This window comes from Tupaia chinensis, unplaced genomic scaffold, assembly GCF_000334495.1.
Source record: "Tupaia chinensis unplaced genomic scaffold, TupChi_1.0 Scaffold143813_1, whole genome shotgun sequence".
Lineage (NCBI taxonomy): Eukaryota > Metazoa > Chordata > Mammalia > Scandentia > Tupaiidae > Tupaia > Tupaia belangeri.
The window spans coordinates 19,096-37,472 of NW_006203663.1; the positions used below are offsets into that span (position 1 = coordinate 19,096).

Genomic DNA, 18,377 nt, shown 5'->3' on the forward strand with positions numbered 1-18,377 from the left:
AAAGAGAGAGAGAGAGAAAGGGAGAAAGAAAGGGAGAAAGAAAGAAAGAAAGAAAGAAAGGGAGAAAGAAAGAAAGAAAGAATGGTTATGAAGCGCTCTGCCGTGGGCTTGTCGCGCACGTTGTGGTTGTGCAGGCTGGTGTTGAGCATGATGATGGCGAACGACAGCACGTAGCATGTGTCTGCAATGAGTGAAGGAAGGCCAAGGCTCAGATGCCCGAGGTAAGCCAGCACTTCTACACGGGGACTGAGTGCCCCCAAGAACAACGCAGATGGAAACCTAGGAGTGTGGGGGATACACCCAGGAGGCCTGGCGGGAGGCACGTTTGCCTGCAGCCCATCCTCTGAAGTAGCAAAGCCCGGTGGGTGTGGGTGGGTCCAGTAGGTGGTCACAGGCAGGGCCATCTAGGCTCGAGGAGAGTAGGCTCCCAGGAACAAGCGTGAAGGCCATGGCCACCAGGACTCCCTCCTCCATGGCCAGAGGCTTTGACTAACGAGGGGTTAGGGATGCAAGCCCTGCTACCAACCTGTGGACTGGAAGACCCCGGGGTTGCACAGGCAGTAGCGTGAAGCAAAAGCCTCCATCATGCGATCGATTTTCTGAGCCTCTCCTGGAAGTCTGAAGCTCCATAAGAACTGTCTGCAGAGACACAGAAACCTCAAGGAGTGGCCCTACCTAAGAACGAACTCAGCCTCATGGCCAGAGCAGCTTCAGCCCCAGCTCCAGGAAGGATACTTTCCTCCCGGCCAGGGTGCAGCTCTAGCAGGGGTATTGAGAGCAGAAGCCAAGAGAGAAAAAGACTCAAGATAGTTCCTTCCAGTTAATAATTCCAGACAGGTACTGACTGCCCACAATCAATTCATCAGCAAGACCTGTTGCCTCTGCCTTAAAAACATCTGGGATCCTAGGTCCAGCAGGTGGTGTGGCACTTAAGGCACTGGATCCCACATGGCCAGCTCTGCAGTTCAAGTACTGATGCAGCAGCCTGAAAATAACACTGGGTGCACGTACGCGTATCCAAAACCCGCAGAGGAGAATGGAGGAAAAGGGGCTGCAGTGTGGCCATTCCCCCAGGGGGTGATTTCTCACTTTCTTACTGTCTTTCTGTGTCTCTCTCCAGCAGGCACATGCACCTTACAGGGACTACATCCAGGCAAAAATCATCAAGAGAGAAAAGAAAGAAAGAAAAAGAAAGAAAGAAAGAGAGAAAGAGAGAGAGAGAGAAAGGGAGAAAGAAAGGGAGAAAGAAAGAAAGAAAGAAAGAAAGGGAGAAAGAAAGAAAGAAAGAAAGAAAGTGCTACCAACCTGTGGACTGGAAGACCCCGGGGTTGCACAGGCAGTAGCGTGAAGCAAAAGCCTCCATCATGCGATCGATTTTCTGAGCCTCTCCTGGAAGTCTGAAGCTCCATAAGAACTGTCTGCAGAGACACAGAAACCTCAAGGAGTGGCCCTACCTAAGAACGAACTCAGCCTCATGGCCAGAGCAGCTTCAGCCCCAGCTCCAGGAAGGATACTTTCCTCCCGGCCAGGGTGCAGCTCTAGCAGGGGTATTGAGAGCAGAAGCCAAGAGAGAAAAAGACTCAAGATAGTTCCTTCCAGTTAATAATTCCAGACAGGTACTGACTGCCCACAATCAATTCATCAGCAAGACCTGTTGCCTCTGCCTTAAAAACATCTGGGATCCTAGGTCCGGCAGGTGTGGTGGCACTTAAGGCACTGGATCCCACATGGCCAGCTCTGCAGTTCAAGTACTGATGCAGCAGCCTGAAAATAACACTGGGTGCACGTACGCGTATCCAAAACCCGCAGAGGAGAATGGAGGAAAAGGGGCTGCAGTGTGGCCATTCCCCCAGGGGGTGATTTCTCACTTTCTTACTGTCTTTCTGTGTCTCTCTCCAGCAGGCACATGCACCTTACAGGGACTACATCCAGGCAAAAATCAAGAAGAGAGAAAAGAAAGAAAGAAAAAGAAAGAAAGAAAGAGAGAAAGAGAGAGAGAGAGAAAGAAAAAAAGGGAAGGGAAGGGAAGGGAAGGGAAGGGAAGGGAAGGGAAGGGAAGGGAAGGGAAGGGAAGGGAAGGGAAGGGAAGGGAAGGGAAGGGAAGGGAAGGGAAGGGAAGGGAAGGGAAGGGAAGGGAAGGGAAGGGAAGGGAAGGGAAGGGAAGGGAAGGGAAGGAAAGAAAGAAGCCAGAATCCTAACACTTCTTCAACCCTACTGCTACCATCTCCTGCACCTACCAGGTAATCCGCAGAGCCTTGCCAGATCCCCATAGTCACCATGTGGTCCTAAGAGTGTAAATGAGACTTTGTTGTCCTCCTGGGACACCCAACCACAGGGCAAAGCCAGAGCCAGCAGGACAATTTCCAAGGCAGCATCGACATTGTCAGGTGTCACAGCCAGAACCTGGTGCTGCCTTGCTGGGCAGACGCTCTCACTCTGTCTCAGGGACGACATCCAGGCAGGCAGATCCCCTTTTCTCCCTGAGGTCTCCCCTGGTTGCCCAACCTAACAGTACTCCCCCACCCCCTTCTTTGCTCCCCTCAGCTGCAAGGCACCCTGGCGTCCACCACCACCAGCTCTTCTCCCCGATTTATTGTCTGGCTGGGAGCCCAGGGGCGGGGGCTGTGGCCTGTCCTGATCTTCCCAGGTCCCACCGACAACCAGGTCACACACACCAGTCGCTCAGCAGTGTCTGATGTAGCAGCTGCCCCAGCCCCAGGATCAGGGCTGAGTTAGACCACGTGCTCTGACTAAGCTTCTGGACTGAATGTGGTTCTGAAACATTGTTCCTACTAGCAGTCACACCAGGGAGACGCCATTCTTGGGCCCTCCAGGGTTCTCCTTCCTCTGCATCTCCCCTAAATGGGGATGCTCCCTGCTGTCCCACCCCTTCCTCTTCTCGCTCAGGCCTCTTTTGGGGATCCAGCCACTTGGGCCCTTCTTAGCCCAGACCCAGCTTCCTGGTTGGCAGGTCCAGACAGCCATCAGACTACCTCCCCCACCCGTCGCTCACCTGCCACAAGTGACAGGCCCCAGGTGGGCTGCCCGCCCTACGTGCCTTGCTTGATTCTCCACTCCTCTCCCCTGACAGGCCCAGGCCTCCCTTCCAGCCAGCCTGAGGACCCTCACCCAGCTCTGCTGTTCTTTATTTCTACCACAACCAGTTCCTTCTGACAGCCTACGTAGCTTACATTTCAGAAATACCTATTATCCATGCCCTCCTCCAGCCCCTCCCAGCTGGGGAGCTCTGGGATCGTCACCTATGCTCCTTCCACCTGGGCCTCAGGACAGCAGAGGAGCTACGGGATAGGCAGAGCCTGAGGGTCTACTGGGCAGGGTCATGGCAGTAGCGCTCTGACCATCCCTGGTCAGAGGTAAGGCCAGACTTCAACACCTGTGGATTTATTAGGACCCTCTTTAGCTCTGGGGTCAGAGACACATTATCTAGAAGAAATGGAACACAAGTGCAGTGGCCATGCTACCACACCCCTCTCAGACACGTGAGGCCTATGCTTCTCTCTGGACATAGTTAACAACAACCGAGTCTGGAAAATGTGAATTATAGCTGCAGGATTCACATCTGTGTTGTCAGTGCGTGGCTGGGTCCCAGGCTGCCATGAGCACAATGTCAAAATGATCAGAGAAACGCTGCCAGCATTTCGGTCTGCAGCTAAGTAAGGCCCCGAGGAAACAGGTCACATACACGCACACTAAGGTCTGAGAATGTGAACCAGACAAAACATGGTCATCATTTTCTTCACACAAGAACAGTCTCCTTCCAGAGGGAGCTCCCAACCCCTAACAGGGCCCAGGCTGGATAGATCACCTGGATGGTGGCTCAGGGTCAAGACCCAGACCATAAGAAGACACCAAGGAAGAAGACTTCCTTTCACCGCTCCAGACGGTGCAGGAGCGGCTCAAGGCATCCAGGCAAGGACTGTATGTCATGACTGGCCGCACAAGATGATCTTCCTCTATCCACCTGGGATGATGCCCAGTGACGCTGAGCTTCCTCTGGATGACATAGGACCAAGGAGTGGCCTCCAGTGGGGCAAAGTCTACCTTCTCCCTGGTACTCTAGGGCATCTATGCACTTGGTGCTGGGGCCAAATCTCCTGTGAAGTGGACCAGAGTGCAGAGCATGCAGCAGGAGAGGGAAGAACGCACTGAAGACTCAGGTGTCACTAAATATGCAAGGAGCATGGGAACTACGAACGGAACGCAGAACTGGTGGTCACAATGAGGATGGTATGCCAACTACCCTAGCACACGCGTCATTTCTGTGTGGGGCTGTTAGAGGATGCTGTGGAGGAAGGGGCCGGCGTCCGCGAAGATGTGTGGCTGAGTCACCAAATGGATCAACCACCACTGTCCAAGACCAGCCTTTCCATGGCCTCTGTATCTGGTCTACTCCCAGGGTACAGTTAGATGCTTACCTTAAGGCTTGTACGAGATTCAGATCAGCAAACTCATGGAGTTCAACAAAAGCTTGAAGAACTTTAATATTAAATTCATCCCTAGGAAAGAAAGGAAACACGTTTTAAGCCTAATGCCTGTTACCTCTATCATTTCAAAAGAAAAACATTTCCTCAGTCAGAGTTTTTGTTTTACGGGTATGACTAAAAGTTAAGATTTTTTTTCCACTGTAAATTGGCTTACTGTAGAGGAAGATCAATAGGATATTTTAAATCTTCTTTCATGATTGGGCAGTCAGGGAAAGGAAACTGTGAGAAACCCTTAAATGATACCCCCCCCAACACACACTCTATGAGCACTCACAGGCTAAGCTGTAAGGCCCTCCCAGTGCATCCTGCTATTCTAAATGCTGACCCTTAGACAGGCCCTATAACTTCTCCCATTTCATAAAGGGGGATTTTTGAAGCTAAGAGAAATAAAGCAAATTGCCCAAGGCTGTAAGCCATAAAGCATACATTGGCTTCAGACAAGAAAGTTTTTTGGGGGGGACGAGCAGTTGGCATAATGACTATGTCGCTGGACTCCCATGTAGTCGGCTGTGGTTTGAGTCCCATACCTGGTAGCTTAAACTCACGCCAGGCACGTATGCGTGTATGTCCAAGATCCCAAGAGGAGAATGGAGAAAAAGGGATTGTAGTGTGGTCATCCTCCCTGGGGGGATGATTTCTCACTTTCTGTCTCTCTTTCTGTCTCTGTCTTTCTGGTGAGTGCATGCACCTTATAGCAAAAACCTCTCCAAACAAAACAAAACTGTTTAAACAAAACAAAGAAAAGTTTTTTTTGGGGGGAACCTTATATTTGATTTTATAAACTAATTTAAATGTGAGAATACAATAAAAGGTCTGATATTTATTTAAATATAAAGGATGACCCTAAAAAGCAAAGCTATGCAACACAATCAATATGCTTCCCTGGCTTTTAACTCATAGAAGCTGCCCTGGTCACAAGGAATGCTTAGGACACCCCAAGACAGCAAAGTGCCTGGATTCCAGCAGCCCCACCCACAGGCTGCACCAGACACAGGCTGTGTGAGGTGCTGTACCTTGCCAGTGAGTGGATGTTCTGGTGTTCAGGCCAGGGTTTGTCTGTTCGTCTGCTGTTTACTTCTTACATACAGACCCTTAATCCATTTCTTTGTATCTATCTATCTATCTATCTATCTATCTAGGGCTTTTTGCTATCTATCTATCTATCTATCTACCTACCTACCTACCTACCTACCTATCTATCTATGGCTTTTTGCCATAGGGTATGTGTGTGCACCCAAGAGAGACAGAGACAATGAGAGGGAAAGTGAGAAATCATGTTTGCACTTGGGGGAATGGCCACGCTGCAATCCCTTCTTCTCCATTCTCCTCTTGAGATTTTGGGCACGCACAAACATGTGCCCATAGGGATTTTTTTCAAGCTGTAAGGCTTGGGACTTGAACCACAGTCAGCCATGTGGGAGCCCAGAGCCTTAACCACCATGCCACCTGCTAGCCCTGAAGCTGTTTTCTTTTCAGTTGCTCATTGCTACTGTATAAAAATACAATTAAGTTTTGCATATTGATTTTGTATCCTGTGATCTTAATTTGTTAATTAGTTCTGGTTTTTTTTTAGTGATTAAATTTTTTAAGAATTATTTTATTTAACTTTATTTATTATTATTATTATTTTCCATTTGATCAGAGAGAGACAGAGAAAGAGGGAAAGTGAGAAAGCAAGCCACCAGTTCCAGGACTTGAACCATGTGGGGATTCAGTGCCTTTAACCACCATGCCTCCTGCTAGCCCCTTTTTTAGTGATTTTTAAAAATTTTCTATATATATGATTATGTCATCTGCAAGTAGAGGTAGTTTTATTTCTTCTTTTCCAATCCAGATGGTTTTATCTTCATTTTCTAGCCTAACCGTCCTGGCTGGAGATGGCAATACCATGCTGAGCAGCAGTGCAGTGATGACAGCTGATTGGCATCCTTGACCTGCTCCTGATCTTACAGAAAACCATTCTGTCTTTAACCCCTAAGTGTGATGTTATGCTGTGGGCTTTTCATAGGTGTTGCCCATCATGCTGAAGAAGTTCTCTTCTAATTCTAGTTTTTTGAGTGTTTCTTATCATGAAGTAGTATTGGATTTTGCCAGATGCTCTTCCTGCATTTATTGAGATGATCAGAGGGAGTTTGCTTTTTATTCTATTGATAATATTTACACTGAGTTTTTTTAAAAAAATAATTATTTTATTAAACTATTTATTTTAATTTGTCGAGAGAGAATGAGAGAGGGAAAAAGCAAGAAAGCAAGCCACCAGGTCTGGGACCCAAACCTCAGTCAGTCAAGTGAGAGTTCACTGCCCTTAACCACACCACGCCACCTACCAACACCAACACTGAGTTTCGTTTATTGAACTAGCTTTGTATTCACGGGAGAAATCCTAGTTGGTACGTTACCCTTTCAATAATTGCTGGATTTGATCTGTTAATTATTGTTCAGGATTTTTGCTTCTATATGCATAAGAGATATTGGTCTTCAGTTTTCCTTTCTTGTGATGCCTTTGGTTGGTTTTGGTAAGCTGGTACCAGTCTCACAGAACAAGTTGGAAAGTATTCCACTTTCACGTGGATCAAGTGCTGTCAATCATATGCTAGAGACAGAAACCGCCCTGATTTAGAACCATTGGACTGGTCTACTGTGAATATGTCCCTTAAAATCCATGTGTTGAGCCACTGTAATGGGATTAAGAGGGTGAAAACTCTAACCAATTATGGGGTTGATAAGTGGGACCTTTTTAAGAACTTTTCTTTTTAAGATTTTTTTAAAGGTCTCACATGTTTATTACCGAACCAACCTACCAATGCAGAACTTAGAACCAAAGTGAAGCATCATTTTTTCCCAGTAAACACAAGTGTCCAGTCAGTGGTGACCATTTCCAGCTTGATGTGGCAAGACCATAGTGACCTTGGTACAGCATAAATATGTGGCCATCTCCTGTCCAGTTCCTCCTAGACCCAGCTTGGTTCTTCTCCAGTGTCTCCTCTTGGAGTTGTATCTGATTTTATTACCAGTTTTCATTCTAATCTACTGGGGAATAGGACGATTTTGCTTCTGTTTTTTGGCCAGAAACTGCTTGATTCTGAAAGTCTTGTGAGAAGACATGGCAAAAAGCCGAGTGGACCGCTCACACCACGATGGCGGAAAAAGGAAGAGCTTTTTAAGGTTTTTGCCATAGGGTGTATGTACTTTTTCAGAGAGAGACAGTGAGAGGGAAAGTGAGACACCATCCCCAAGAGGGATGGCCATGTCACCAATCCTTGCTCAGTTCTCCTCTCAGGATCTTGGCCACACACAAGCCCAGAATGATTTCAAGCTGCTAGGTCTGGGATTCATACCATGGTAGGCCAAGTGGGAGTTTAGTACCTTAACCACCACACCACCTCTAGTCCCAAAAGGTGGGGCTTTTGAGAAGATTAATTGAGCGGTTAGGGGAGGGCACCCATGACTGAGACCAGGTAGGTTTATAAAAAAAGGAAATGAGGCAGACAGGGACCAACACAGAACACAGACCATGCTCTCTCTGAATGCACCCACTGTCCTCTGTCTCCATGTTGTGAAGCTGGTCTAATGCCAGCCTTTTGCCTCTGAGCATTTTTTAAAAATAAATATTTTTATTTTATTTGTTATTATTTGATGAGAGAGAGAGAGAAAGAGAGAGAGAGAGAGGAAAAGTGAGAAAGCAAGCCACCAGGTCTGGGACTTGAACCATGGTCGGTTATGTGGGAGTTCAGTGCCTTAACTACCACACTGCTTGCCAGCCCCATGCCTCTGGACTTTCTAGTAACCAGAAGAGTGAGTCAAATGAACCTCCATTCTTTATAAATTACCCAGACTCAGGTATTTCTGTAATCAATATAACAGTGGACCAAGACATGTGTTTTTGTTTAAAAATACTTTTCTGGGGACCAGCAGATGGCATAATGGTTATGCTGCTGGACTCCCACGTAGTTGACTGCAGTTCAAGTCGTGGACCCAGTGGCTTAAAAACTGACGCTGAGCACGTGTGCATGTGTGCCCAAAATCCTGAGAGGAGATTGGAGGAGAAGGGATTGCAGTGTGGATATTCCCCTAGGGGTGATTTCTCACTTTCTGTTTCTCTGGTGAATGTCTACACCCTATAGCAAAAATCTCTCTAAAAAAAAAACTTGTCTAGTCCTTGACAAAAGCCTAATTCAGCAGATGTGGGACATGTGTCACCTTAGCATTCTTGCCCTAACCTCTGCTAAAGCAGAGCAAGTGAACTTTTCAGTGGAGAAGGTTGAGAAAGTAAATCTGACCTGCTACTATTTATTTATTTATTTATAATTATTTTATTTACCTTTAATTCTTTATTTTTAATTTGACTAGAGGGTTGGGGAGAGATTGAGAGAGAAAGTGAGAAAGCAAGCCGCCAGGTTTGGGACTCGAACTGCGGTCGGCCATGTGGGAGTCTAGCACCCTTAACTACCATGCCACCTGCCAGTCCCTACTTTTATTTTTTAAAAATTAGTAACTTTTGGGACCAGCAGTTAGCGTAATGGCTATGTCGCTGGCCTCCCACGTAGTTGACCACGGTTCGAGTCCCGGACCCGGTGGCTTAAACTCACACCGGGCGCATGTGTGTGTGTGTGCCCAAGATCCCGAGAGGAGACCGGAGGAGAAGGGATTGCAGCATGGCCATCCCCCCGGGGGGTGATTTCTCTCTCTTTCTGTCTCTCTGTCTGTCTGGCGAGTGCACACGCCCTATAGCAAAAACCTCTAAAAAAAAAAAAATGAGTAATTTTTCGCCTTTATTCATGCCCTAACAGAAAAGAAAACCACTGAGAACTCTGGTGTATTTCTGGGTAAGACACCTGAAGATTAAGATGCTTTCCAAAATGAGAGGAAAGAGGCCGCCACACTGTGAGTACTGAGTAAAGATGCCGGGGGAGTGCAGTCTGCGGGACCCCAGATTACCCTAATATGCTCTCAACACAGGCGCAGGAGAGAGGGTGACTACACAGGGCTCACTAGGTACAGGGAAGCAAGCACATGCACCCCTCTAGCCCATGACTCAGCGCTGTGACAGCCCCCAGTGAAGAGAAAGCTACAGGGGACAGAGGACAGGCTGGGAGGGCCTAGAAGGGCTCCTCATCCTCCTGCAACTTACCTCTCACCCAGGTAATCCCCAATGACGGTCTTATTCAGGCCTTCTCCTTTATAAAGGAACTGGGCGACGTCTTCTGGGGAACTCTGGAGCAGGTCATTTTCTATTAGAAACTGAATTCCCTGAAGAGGAATGTAAATAGGAAGTGTTAGGTCACTCACACTTGCTTTTCAAAGACTGACATACACTTAATGTGATGATCTTGCTGGTCTGGACAAAGCAGAAATTACGCCAGAGGGATCTATACAACCTCCGATCTGACTTGTACAACACCTCCTACATTTCATCCATCAAAGAAAAAGCACATTCATTCCTCCTGGCAATTTAACAGGTTAAAAGACAAATAAAAGGGCTACTGAGCAAGCCATTATGAGTGGTTATCAGAGACTACAAAGGCGGAAGTAACAATAATACCAGGTTTCCCAAGCTCAGGACAAGGATTTGTTTGTGAAAGGAACATGTTATATATGACAGCTGTTGATGGTTAGCTAACCCAGTATCCACCCCAATCCCCAATTTCCCTGCCATCCTTTACTAGATGGTCACCTTCTCAGCCTTTATTGGGATTAGAAATGACCCTGTGACACGTATTTGGCTAGACAGACAGGAACAGAAGTTTGCAGGGAGCATCTGGGACAGCTTTTGATTTCCTGGTAGAAGGGGATGCATGGACTGATGCTGTTCCTCCTCCCTCCTGCTTTGAACACAGATATAAAGGCCTCTGATGCAGCTTCAGAGCTGGTCTCAAAATGCAGGCTGGCAAGGTTATTAAGGGAGGAGGATGTTCTGGCATCTATTAAGGAGGTTTTCTACAAACTCAGAGAGGCTCTTCCAGCCAGGACCTTCTGTGCCCAAGACCAGGACTTCCTCACATCTGTACAGCTCATCTGGACATTTCTATTATCATTAAAAGAACATAAAATACAGGGGCCCGCAGGCAGTGTGGTGGTTAAGGTGCTGCACTCCCACATGGCCAACTGCGGTTCAAGTTCTGGTGGCTTGCTTTCTCATTTTCCCTCCCCCTACCTTTTCTCCCCCTCACCCTCTCTGGTGAACACACATGCCCTATAGCAAAATTTTAAAATATAATAATAAATAAAATTAAATAAATAATTCTTTAAAAAATGCATCTACTTCCATAGCAATCTTATTTAGAATCTCTAAAAACTGGAAACAGCTCAACAGTAGGTCAATAAGAAAAGAGATAAATTCACCTTTTCTTATGAATGATTATGCAGCAATGAAATGGAATGAACACTCAATAACATGAATGCTTCTCACAGACATGATATGGAATAAAAGACAAAAAAGAGTATATTTTAATTCCATTTACAAAATACATTTTTAAAAGAATTATTTTAACTTTATTTATTTTCAGTTTGCTCAGAGAGACAGAGTACATGCACACACGTGCGAGAGAGAGAGAGAAAGAGAGAAAGAGAAAGTGAGAAAGTAAGTTGCCAGGTTCAGGACTTGAACTGCGGTCAGCCATGTGAGAGTCTGGCATCCTTAACCACCACGCCGCCTGATGGCCCCTAGAAAACATTTTTTTTAAAAGTAAATCTAACTAATGGGTAAAGGAATACCAGCTTCATAGGAGAGTTAATTTACTAGGAGGCAATATCAGAAAAGCACCCTATAAAGTTCTTGTTCTGGGTTTGGTTACATCAGTATATTCATTTGTAAAGATTCTTTTTTTTTTTTCCCTTTTTTTTTGGAGAGGTTTTTGCTATAGGGCGCGTGTACTCGCCAGAAAGACAGAGAGACAGAAAGCGAGAAATCACCTCCCTGGGGGGAATGGTTATGCCGCAATCCCTTCTCCATTCTCCTCTCAGGATCCTGGGCATGCACACACACGCGCCCAGCGTGAGTTTAAGCCACTGGGTCCGGGACTCAAACCGCGGTCGACTACATGGGAGTCCAGCGACATAGCCATTATGCTAACTGCTGGTCCCATGTAAAGATTCTTTTTTAACAGTTTTTCTTTTGTACTTTTTTTTGCCAGGTTTTTGCCAGAGGACATATGCATTAGCTAGAGAGAGACCCCCAAGAGAGAAGGGAAAGTGAGAAATCACCCCCTGGGGGGACAGCAACGTCCAACCCCTTCTCTTCCATGCTCTTCTAGGGATTTTGGGAATGCACACACACATCTGGCATGATTTCCAAGCTGCTGGGATCTGAGACTAGAACCATGGTTAGTCATGTGGGAGTCCAGCACCTTAACCACCAGGCCACCTGCTAGCCCCATTATTGTATTTTTTTGAAGTTTATTGTTTTATCTCTTCTATGAATGAGGAAAAGAGAGAGAGAGAGAGGGAGAGGGAGAGAGAGAGAGAAACAGCACACACGCACAAACGCCTAACGTGAGTTTAAGCCACCAAGTCCGGGACTTAAACTGTGGTCAACTACATGGGAGTCCAGCAATATAGCCATTACTCCAACTGCTGATCCCAGAAACATTTTCTCTCTTCGATAATATTTATTATACAAATATTCTACTTTTCAAGGTTTCCTTTTATTGTTTTTTTTTTTAGAATTATTTATTTAACTTTATTTATTTTAATTTAACCAGAGAGAAAGAGAGAGAGAGAGCGAGCAAGCGAGCGAGCAAGCAAGTGAGAAAGCAAGTCGCCAGGTCTGGGACTCGAACCACAGTTGGCCATGTGGGAGTCCAGCGCCCTTATCCACCACCTGCCAGCCCCATCCTTTTATTGTTTCTATTAGGTCTGTTTATTCTTGTTTTCTCTTCACTGTGCTAGCGTCCTCAAGTGATTGATGGTACTAGGTTGGGTGTTCATCTTTATGTTTAATGGCCTAACCGAATGCTGTCAGCTTGTGGTTTTACTGTAGCATCCTGGCAGAAGAGAAGGTCAGGCAGCCACGTGAGCGGTGCTGACGGCCACTGCTTGAGGATGGGTGTTTCTTTTTTCTTTGTGCTGCCAGCCCACTATTTTCCCAATGCTCCCTCTTGCTTCCCTGGCCTGGGGGCATACATTGCTGCTTGGCATGAGTTCATCAGAGTGTATAATCTAGATGTCCCTGAAGCTGCCTCTGAGCATACTGCTCTCACTTCCTGCAGAAGTTCTCTCTTTTCTGTGTTTTTGGCATGGTTTCCTCCTTCAGTTGATCCTCCAGTTTATCTTCTTTCAGGAACTCTTCAATTTCCAGCACTGAACGAACTCCTGCTTGTTATGTATTTTATTTTCTAAGGCTTTTCTAGGAAATTGAGAATGAAGGGGAGAGGCTGTAGTTTTCTCAACATCCTTGATCTAATCAAACTTATCTTTTGTTTATTTGTAAACACAGGTGCTACTTTAGAATCGAATGTACCTGGGGACCAGCAGTTGGCATATGTCCCTGGACTCCCATGTAGTCGATCGCAGTTTGAGTCCTGGACCCGGTGGCTTAAACTCATGCTGGCGTGTGTGCATACGTGCCCAGTAGTTTAAAAGCACTATCCGTTCGTGTGTGTTTGATGAGAGTTGAATTTATCCATTAACTTACTGGTGTGCTACTGCACTTGGGTCTCTTTAAAACATAAGGTCCAGTTTGAAAAAGATTCATTTTTATTTTTTTAGAATTATTTTAATTGTATTCATCATTGTTGCTGCTATTATTATTATTATTATTATTAAATTTGACCAGAGAGAGAGAGAAAGCGCCTTAACCACCACACCACCATAGCTCCCCCAAAAGATCTATTTTTATAAAGCATCCCAAGATGCTTTACAAATCATATATTAAATTATTACCAAATTCACAAAGCCGTTCCCATTGAGCATTTCACCCCATTCTGGAGGCGATCTGTGTCCCACAGGCAGAGAATCAGGAAGCATCAGGGAAGTCTTCATAGAGGCTAGAGTATACCTGCCAGTACTTGAATGTGCTCCCCCACCCCAACCCAAATTCATGCATTGAGATTGGCTGTGACTAGATTAAGAGGGTGAAAAATTCATCTACTGTGTTAAAAGGTGAGGCCTCTGTGGGGAGATTAGGATAAGGTCTCAGGGCCTGGGCTGGGGAGGCTCCATGACTGAAGCCTAGTAGACTGATAAGGAGAGGAAATAAGCCAGAGATACTAGACACAGACATATGGACTGCGGGTCTGCAATGTCCTGTCACGTGACCACTAGTAACAAGACCCTCACTGGATGCAGTCCCTGGGTCCTGAACCTCCAAGCCATGAGCTAATAAATACACTTGTATTCTTTTTTTTTTGGAGAGGTTTTCGCTATAGAGCGCGTGCGCTCGCCAGAGAGACAGAAAGTGAAAAATCTCCCGCCAGGGGGGATGGTCACGCTACAATCCCTTCTCCTCCATTCTCCTCTCGTGATTTCAGGCACACACGTACGCGTGCCCGGTGTGAGTTTTAAGCCACTGGGTCCGGGACGTGAACCGCGGTCGACTACGTGGGAGTCCAGAGACATAGCCATTACGCTAACTGCTGGTTCCCAATACACTTCTATTCTTACAAATGACCCAGTGTCAGGTATTTTCTGTAATTAGCAGCAAAGTGGATTAGAACAATATTAATTAAACAAAAACTCTCCTCCAGCTGTAGATGTGTGTATTTTAAGAAAATCCAGATTGGGGCTGTCCTGCCTATGAAGTAGCCCTTCTATCCCTCCTTTAGGGTAACGTTTTTCCCTTTCCTCTTAGAGGAAGAATCATATGTTCACCCATCTCCTCTCATGGGACTGCTCCATCTATGAAGTAGCCCATTCTGTATACTTAATAAACTTACTTCCACTTGCCCTTAAAAAAAAAAAAAAGAAAAGAAAAAATGATGGGACCAGCAGATGGTACAATGGCTATGTCTCTGGACTCCCATGTAGTTGACTGCGGTTCGAGTCCCGGACCCAGTGGACTTTAGCTCAATCTCAAAAATAAGCAGTTTTACATTTCAGGTGTCATTGTTTAAAAAAACAAAACAAAACAAAACCCAAGAAACCCAACTTGAGGAGAGACCAAGGTGTAAATATGGAGGATTCCTTGTTCTTTCATACAGGTACTCTTTTTAAGGCAAAGAGAAAGAATAAAGTTCTCTTACTAGAACCACTTAACCACCCAGATGATAACATCTACAGATTCCGTACTTCTGGATTTCACTCCAGCCTTTGCCCCTTACTAATTTTGTGATTCCTGGATATAGAACCTAGTGCCAGTGGGAAGACACAGGGCAATAACCACATATAGTCAAGGCTCTGCCTGGATCCACTGTCAGCCTGATGGGTGGTCTGAGCTGCCTCCTGCAAGGCTATTTCCCACTCAGGCCCTCACATCAAAACCAAGGCCTTGTCGTCCAGGGGCTTCAACAGGATCCTGCTTTACCCACCCATGAGTACTTCCTTTTTGATAGAAAGTTAATGTCCACTCCCAGTCTTTTTATGAAGTAATAGGACCACTGCTGTCTAAAAGGGAGACAGCCATTAAAATTGATCATCTGACCTCTTGTATGCCAGAAAACTAAAAGTATTCTCTTACCTTTTTGGGATCCATGTTGAATTTCTTTCTCCCCATAGCTATTTGCTTGTTCCTCTGAGTAGTTTTGCTATTCATTTGAAACAATTAAAAAGTGGTTATTGAGTGTTTTCAGAGTGCAATGATTTTACAGTCTAACAGACCCTCTGTGGGTTTCTCTCACGATGAATTAATGAAAGAAAAACATAGGCCCTCATGAAGAAGCTCCCCCCACTGCATGGCAGAAGCAGAAGTTGTGTGGCTTCTTTTTTACATTTGATAACTTGCAATATACTTCTTTGGAAAAAGCTAATGATGAAAAAATAACATTTTTTAAAAAGTGCAGTTATGATACAAACAGGTTATTGCTATATAATTCTGAAGCACCTGGGCTTATCCCCAAACCCATAAAGGTAACTAATGACTTAGAAAAAGTGGGGGATTGGAAATAACATCCAGAGAAGTACCCCCTAACTTCTCCATGAAAGGCAGGAAAAAATGAGGGGGGAGAAAAAGCAAAGAACATCTCCAAAGACCCCCAGTCCTTCTCACCCCTGCAGTTCAGCTGGAGGGTGGAGGTGAAGTAGGGAGGAGACGAAGTAACACGAGTGCAGCCATAAATTATTTACCTCTCCTCTACAGAAGTTAGATTGTCGATCTCTGTCATCACCTCTGCAATTTCATATTTCAGTCTCTGTCAAAAATACAAAAAGGAATATTGGAGGGTGGAGAGGGATCCTAACTTTCTTTCTTCTAGACTCTGAAATTTTTGCCTTCTAGACACAAGCTTCTTTGAGGTCTTGTCTGACCATCGCAGGTGTGGGAAAGCCAATACTCTTACCAACACAGCTAGAGCTTCACAGTCAGGGTCGCCTAAGTCATCCCTACTTAGGAGAAAACAAATGATTTGTCCACCTTCTATCAGATCCAGCTCAGAGGGTCCAGTAAGTGGATTCTAGGGTGTTTGTGTGTAAAATCAAGTAGGAACACTGGGGAGAAGATCACAGGTGTGAAGGAGAAGACCAGCAAAGGGAAAGCAGTGAGTCCTCATTTCCTGTGACTTCAGGTAGACATTACCCCACGCAGGTCACCGGCTTGTTGCCTCAGTGATACCCAGGTCCTGGGAAGGCCTGGGAAAGAAGCTGAAGCTCAAGTATTATTTAGAGTGGCATCCCAGTACCCAATCACTGGTTTCAGGAGGATTTCCATCACTTTATATGAGATGAAGCACCATGGACAGGGCCTGTTGACTCCTGGAGCCCAGAGAAGTCAGGCACCTCAGAGGAGAACAGTCTCCGCTTTTCTCCCATGTGGCCCCTACTGGCAACCTCTTGCCTTCCCTGGGCCTCACAATTCTCACTGATAAAAATGAAGTACTTAAATTTAGATTAAGATTCTGTAGTAACTGGGCCAACAATGGGTGGCTTGACAGTTAAGGTAGCTAGATCACAAATGGCAGAGTCGGAGCTTGAAAAACACAGTGGGTGCATGTGCATTTGTGCCCAAAATCCCGAGAGGAGAATGGAGGAGAAGGGACTGAAGCATGGCTATCCCCCTGTAGGGTGACTTCTCACTTTTTTTCTCTCTCTCTGTCTATCTCTCTCTAGTGAACACACATGCCCTGTGACAAAAACCTTAAAAAAAATTAATTAGTAGGATGATCACTAATGTCCACGTAATAGAATACATATTCTTTTTTTTTGGAGAGGTTTTTGCTATAGGGCGTGTGCGCTTGCCAGACAGAGAGAGACAGAGAGACAGAAAGCGAGAAATCACCCCCCAGGGGGGATGGCCATGCCGCAATTCCTTTTCCTCCATTCTCTTCTTGGGATCTTGGGCATGCACACACATGTGCCCGGTGTGAGTTTTAAGCCACCGGGTCCGGGACTCGAACCGTGGTCGACTACATGGGAGTCCAGCGACATAGCCATTATGCTAACTGCTAGTCCCTAGAATATATATTCTTATTCTTCAGTCAAAGGGCCTACTCTGTCAGGGTTAACTGACTTTTTCAAGAATGAAGGGTAAACTCGGAGAAAAATTTCCACAAATTACCTTTCAAAGACAAAGACATTTTTATCCAGGACCCTATTATTTTGTGTGCCAAGAAACTTAAGACTTAAAATGTGAGCTCCTAGAAAGGAGACATTGTCTGGGATGGGGCCCGGCCCTGCAGAAATCTGGGAGACCACATTTATTTTGGCAGTGATGGCTGAGAAGCTCTAAAGGAAGAGCCATGTGTCTGGTTGCCTTTCCCAAGGAAGCTGCAAGTGGAGAAGAGCCAGGGCTGGCCTTCCGAGTAACTCTTTAAATAATCATAGACACCCCAATGGCTTTATTCATTTGCTTCTCCTGCAGGACAGTCTCCACCCTGTTCTCTGAGGTGGAAAGAACAATATTTCTTTGCCTGTGATTTATCTACCTCTGTTTAATTTGTCATTCGACTCCCACCCCCTCGCAAGCACTCAGTGCATAGCTGCAATTCAGTGTACAATTATCCATTCAGTCAGAGGATCCCTAAGTACCAAATATATGATAGGCAATATTCCCGGTGCAAGGGACACTGGTAAATGAAACAAGATCTCACTGCACAATTTTAAAAGGTAAGAAGTCTGTGAATGCTGAACATGCTATTCGTGGCCCTGGAGCTGCAGGTTGATTCCTGTGGACTCCAGTTCCACAATGTACTGGTTTCTATCTCAGGGCACACATTGCCTGGTAGGGACAAACTTAGCTTGACTGACTCAGGTAACTCTGTCACTTTGTTTCTTCGTGTGCCTCTTATGCACATACACTAGATACCTCTTCGTAACTTTTTGTGAAGTTACTGGATTATTTTACCTAAAAGCAAAAATGGAAAGAAACTCTTTTTTTTACCTCAATATCATCAATAAGTTCCTTTTTTCTTCGACGAATGTCCAAAAGTTCTTCTCTTTCTTCTAATGAGAGGTCTTCAGGCACTGAAAGGAAAAAGAAATCACACAATTAAACAACAGTTACTTTGGAGAACAATTTGGCAATATCTAGAACAGTTGAAGTTGGGCATGTGCTACCACTCGGCAGTTCTGTATGTAGGTATTTATCCTAAAGAAGCTCTAGTGTATAAACCATGCATAAGATACTCAGAGCAATGTTGTTTTCAATAGAAAAACAACCTAACTATCCACTCCTATGGTTTGAATGTCCCTCCCAAATTTATGTGTTGAGATTTTAATTGTGGTGAGATTAAGAGAGTGAAAATCTAATCCAACTATGGAATTAAAAGGTGTGACCTTGGGACCAGC

General features: G+C 45.4%; 1 protein-coding gene across 2 annotated transcripts in view; it reads right to left on the reverse strand.

Moving 5' to 3' along the window:
- Positions 1 to 18,048, reverse strand: part of CYTH3 (cytohesin 3) — a 28,890-nt gene extending 10,842 nt beyond the window's left edge. Inside the window, exons 1-7 of one of the 2 annotated variants that reach the window (XM_027766980.1) lie at positions 17,971 to 18,048; positions 15,723 to 15,787; positions 15,118 to 15,184; positions 9,637 to 9,755; positions 4,437 to 4,517; positions 1,306 to 1,418; positions 85 to 181 (exon numbers count right to left, since the gene is read on the reverse strand). In XM_027766980.1, the coding sequence (XP_027622781.1) occupies positions 85 to 181; positions 1,306 to 1,418; positions 4,437 to 4,517; positions 9,637 to 9,755; positions 15,118 to 15,184; positions 15,723 to 15,760 (515 nt within the window). In that variant the 5' untranslated portion in view covers positions 15,761 to 15,787; positions 17,971 to 18,048. The remainder of the gene's footprint in view (positions 1 to 84; positions 182 to 1,305; positions 1,419 to 4,436; positions 4,518 to 9,636; positions 9,756 to 15,117; positions 15,185 to 15,722; positions 15,788 to 17,970) is intronic. The other variant, XM_006165130.2, reaches the window with a different exon arrangement.
- Positions 18,049 to 18,377: the final 329 nt, after the last annotated feature.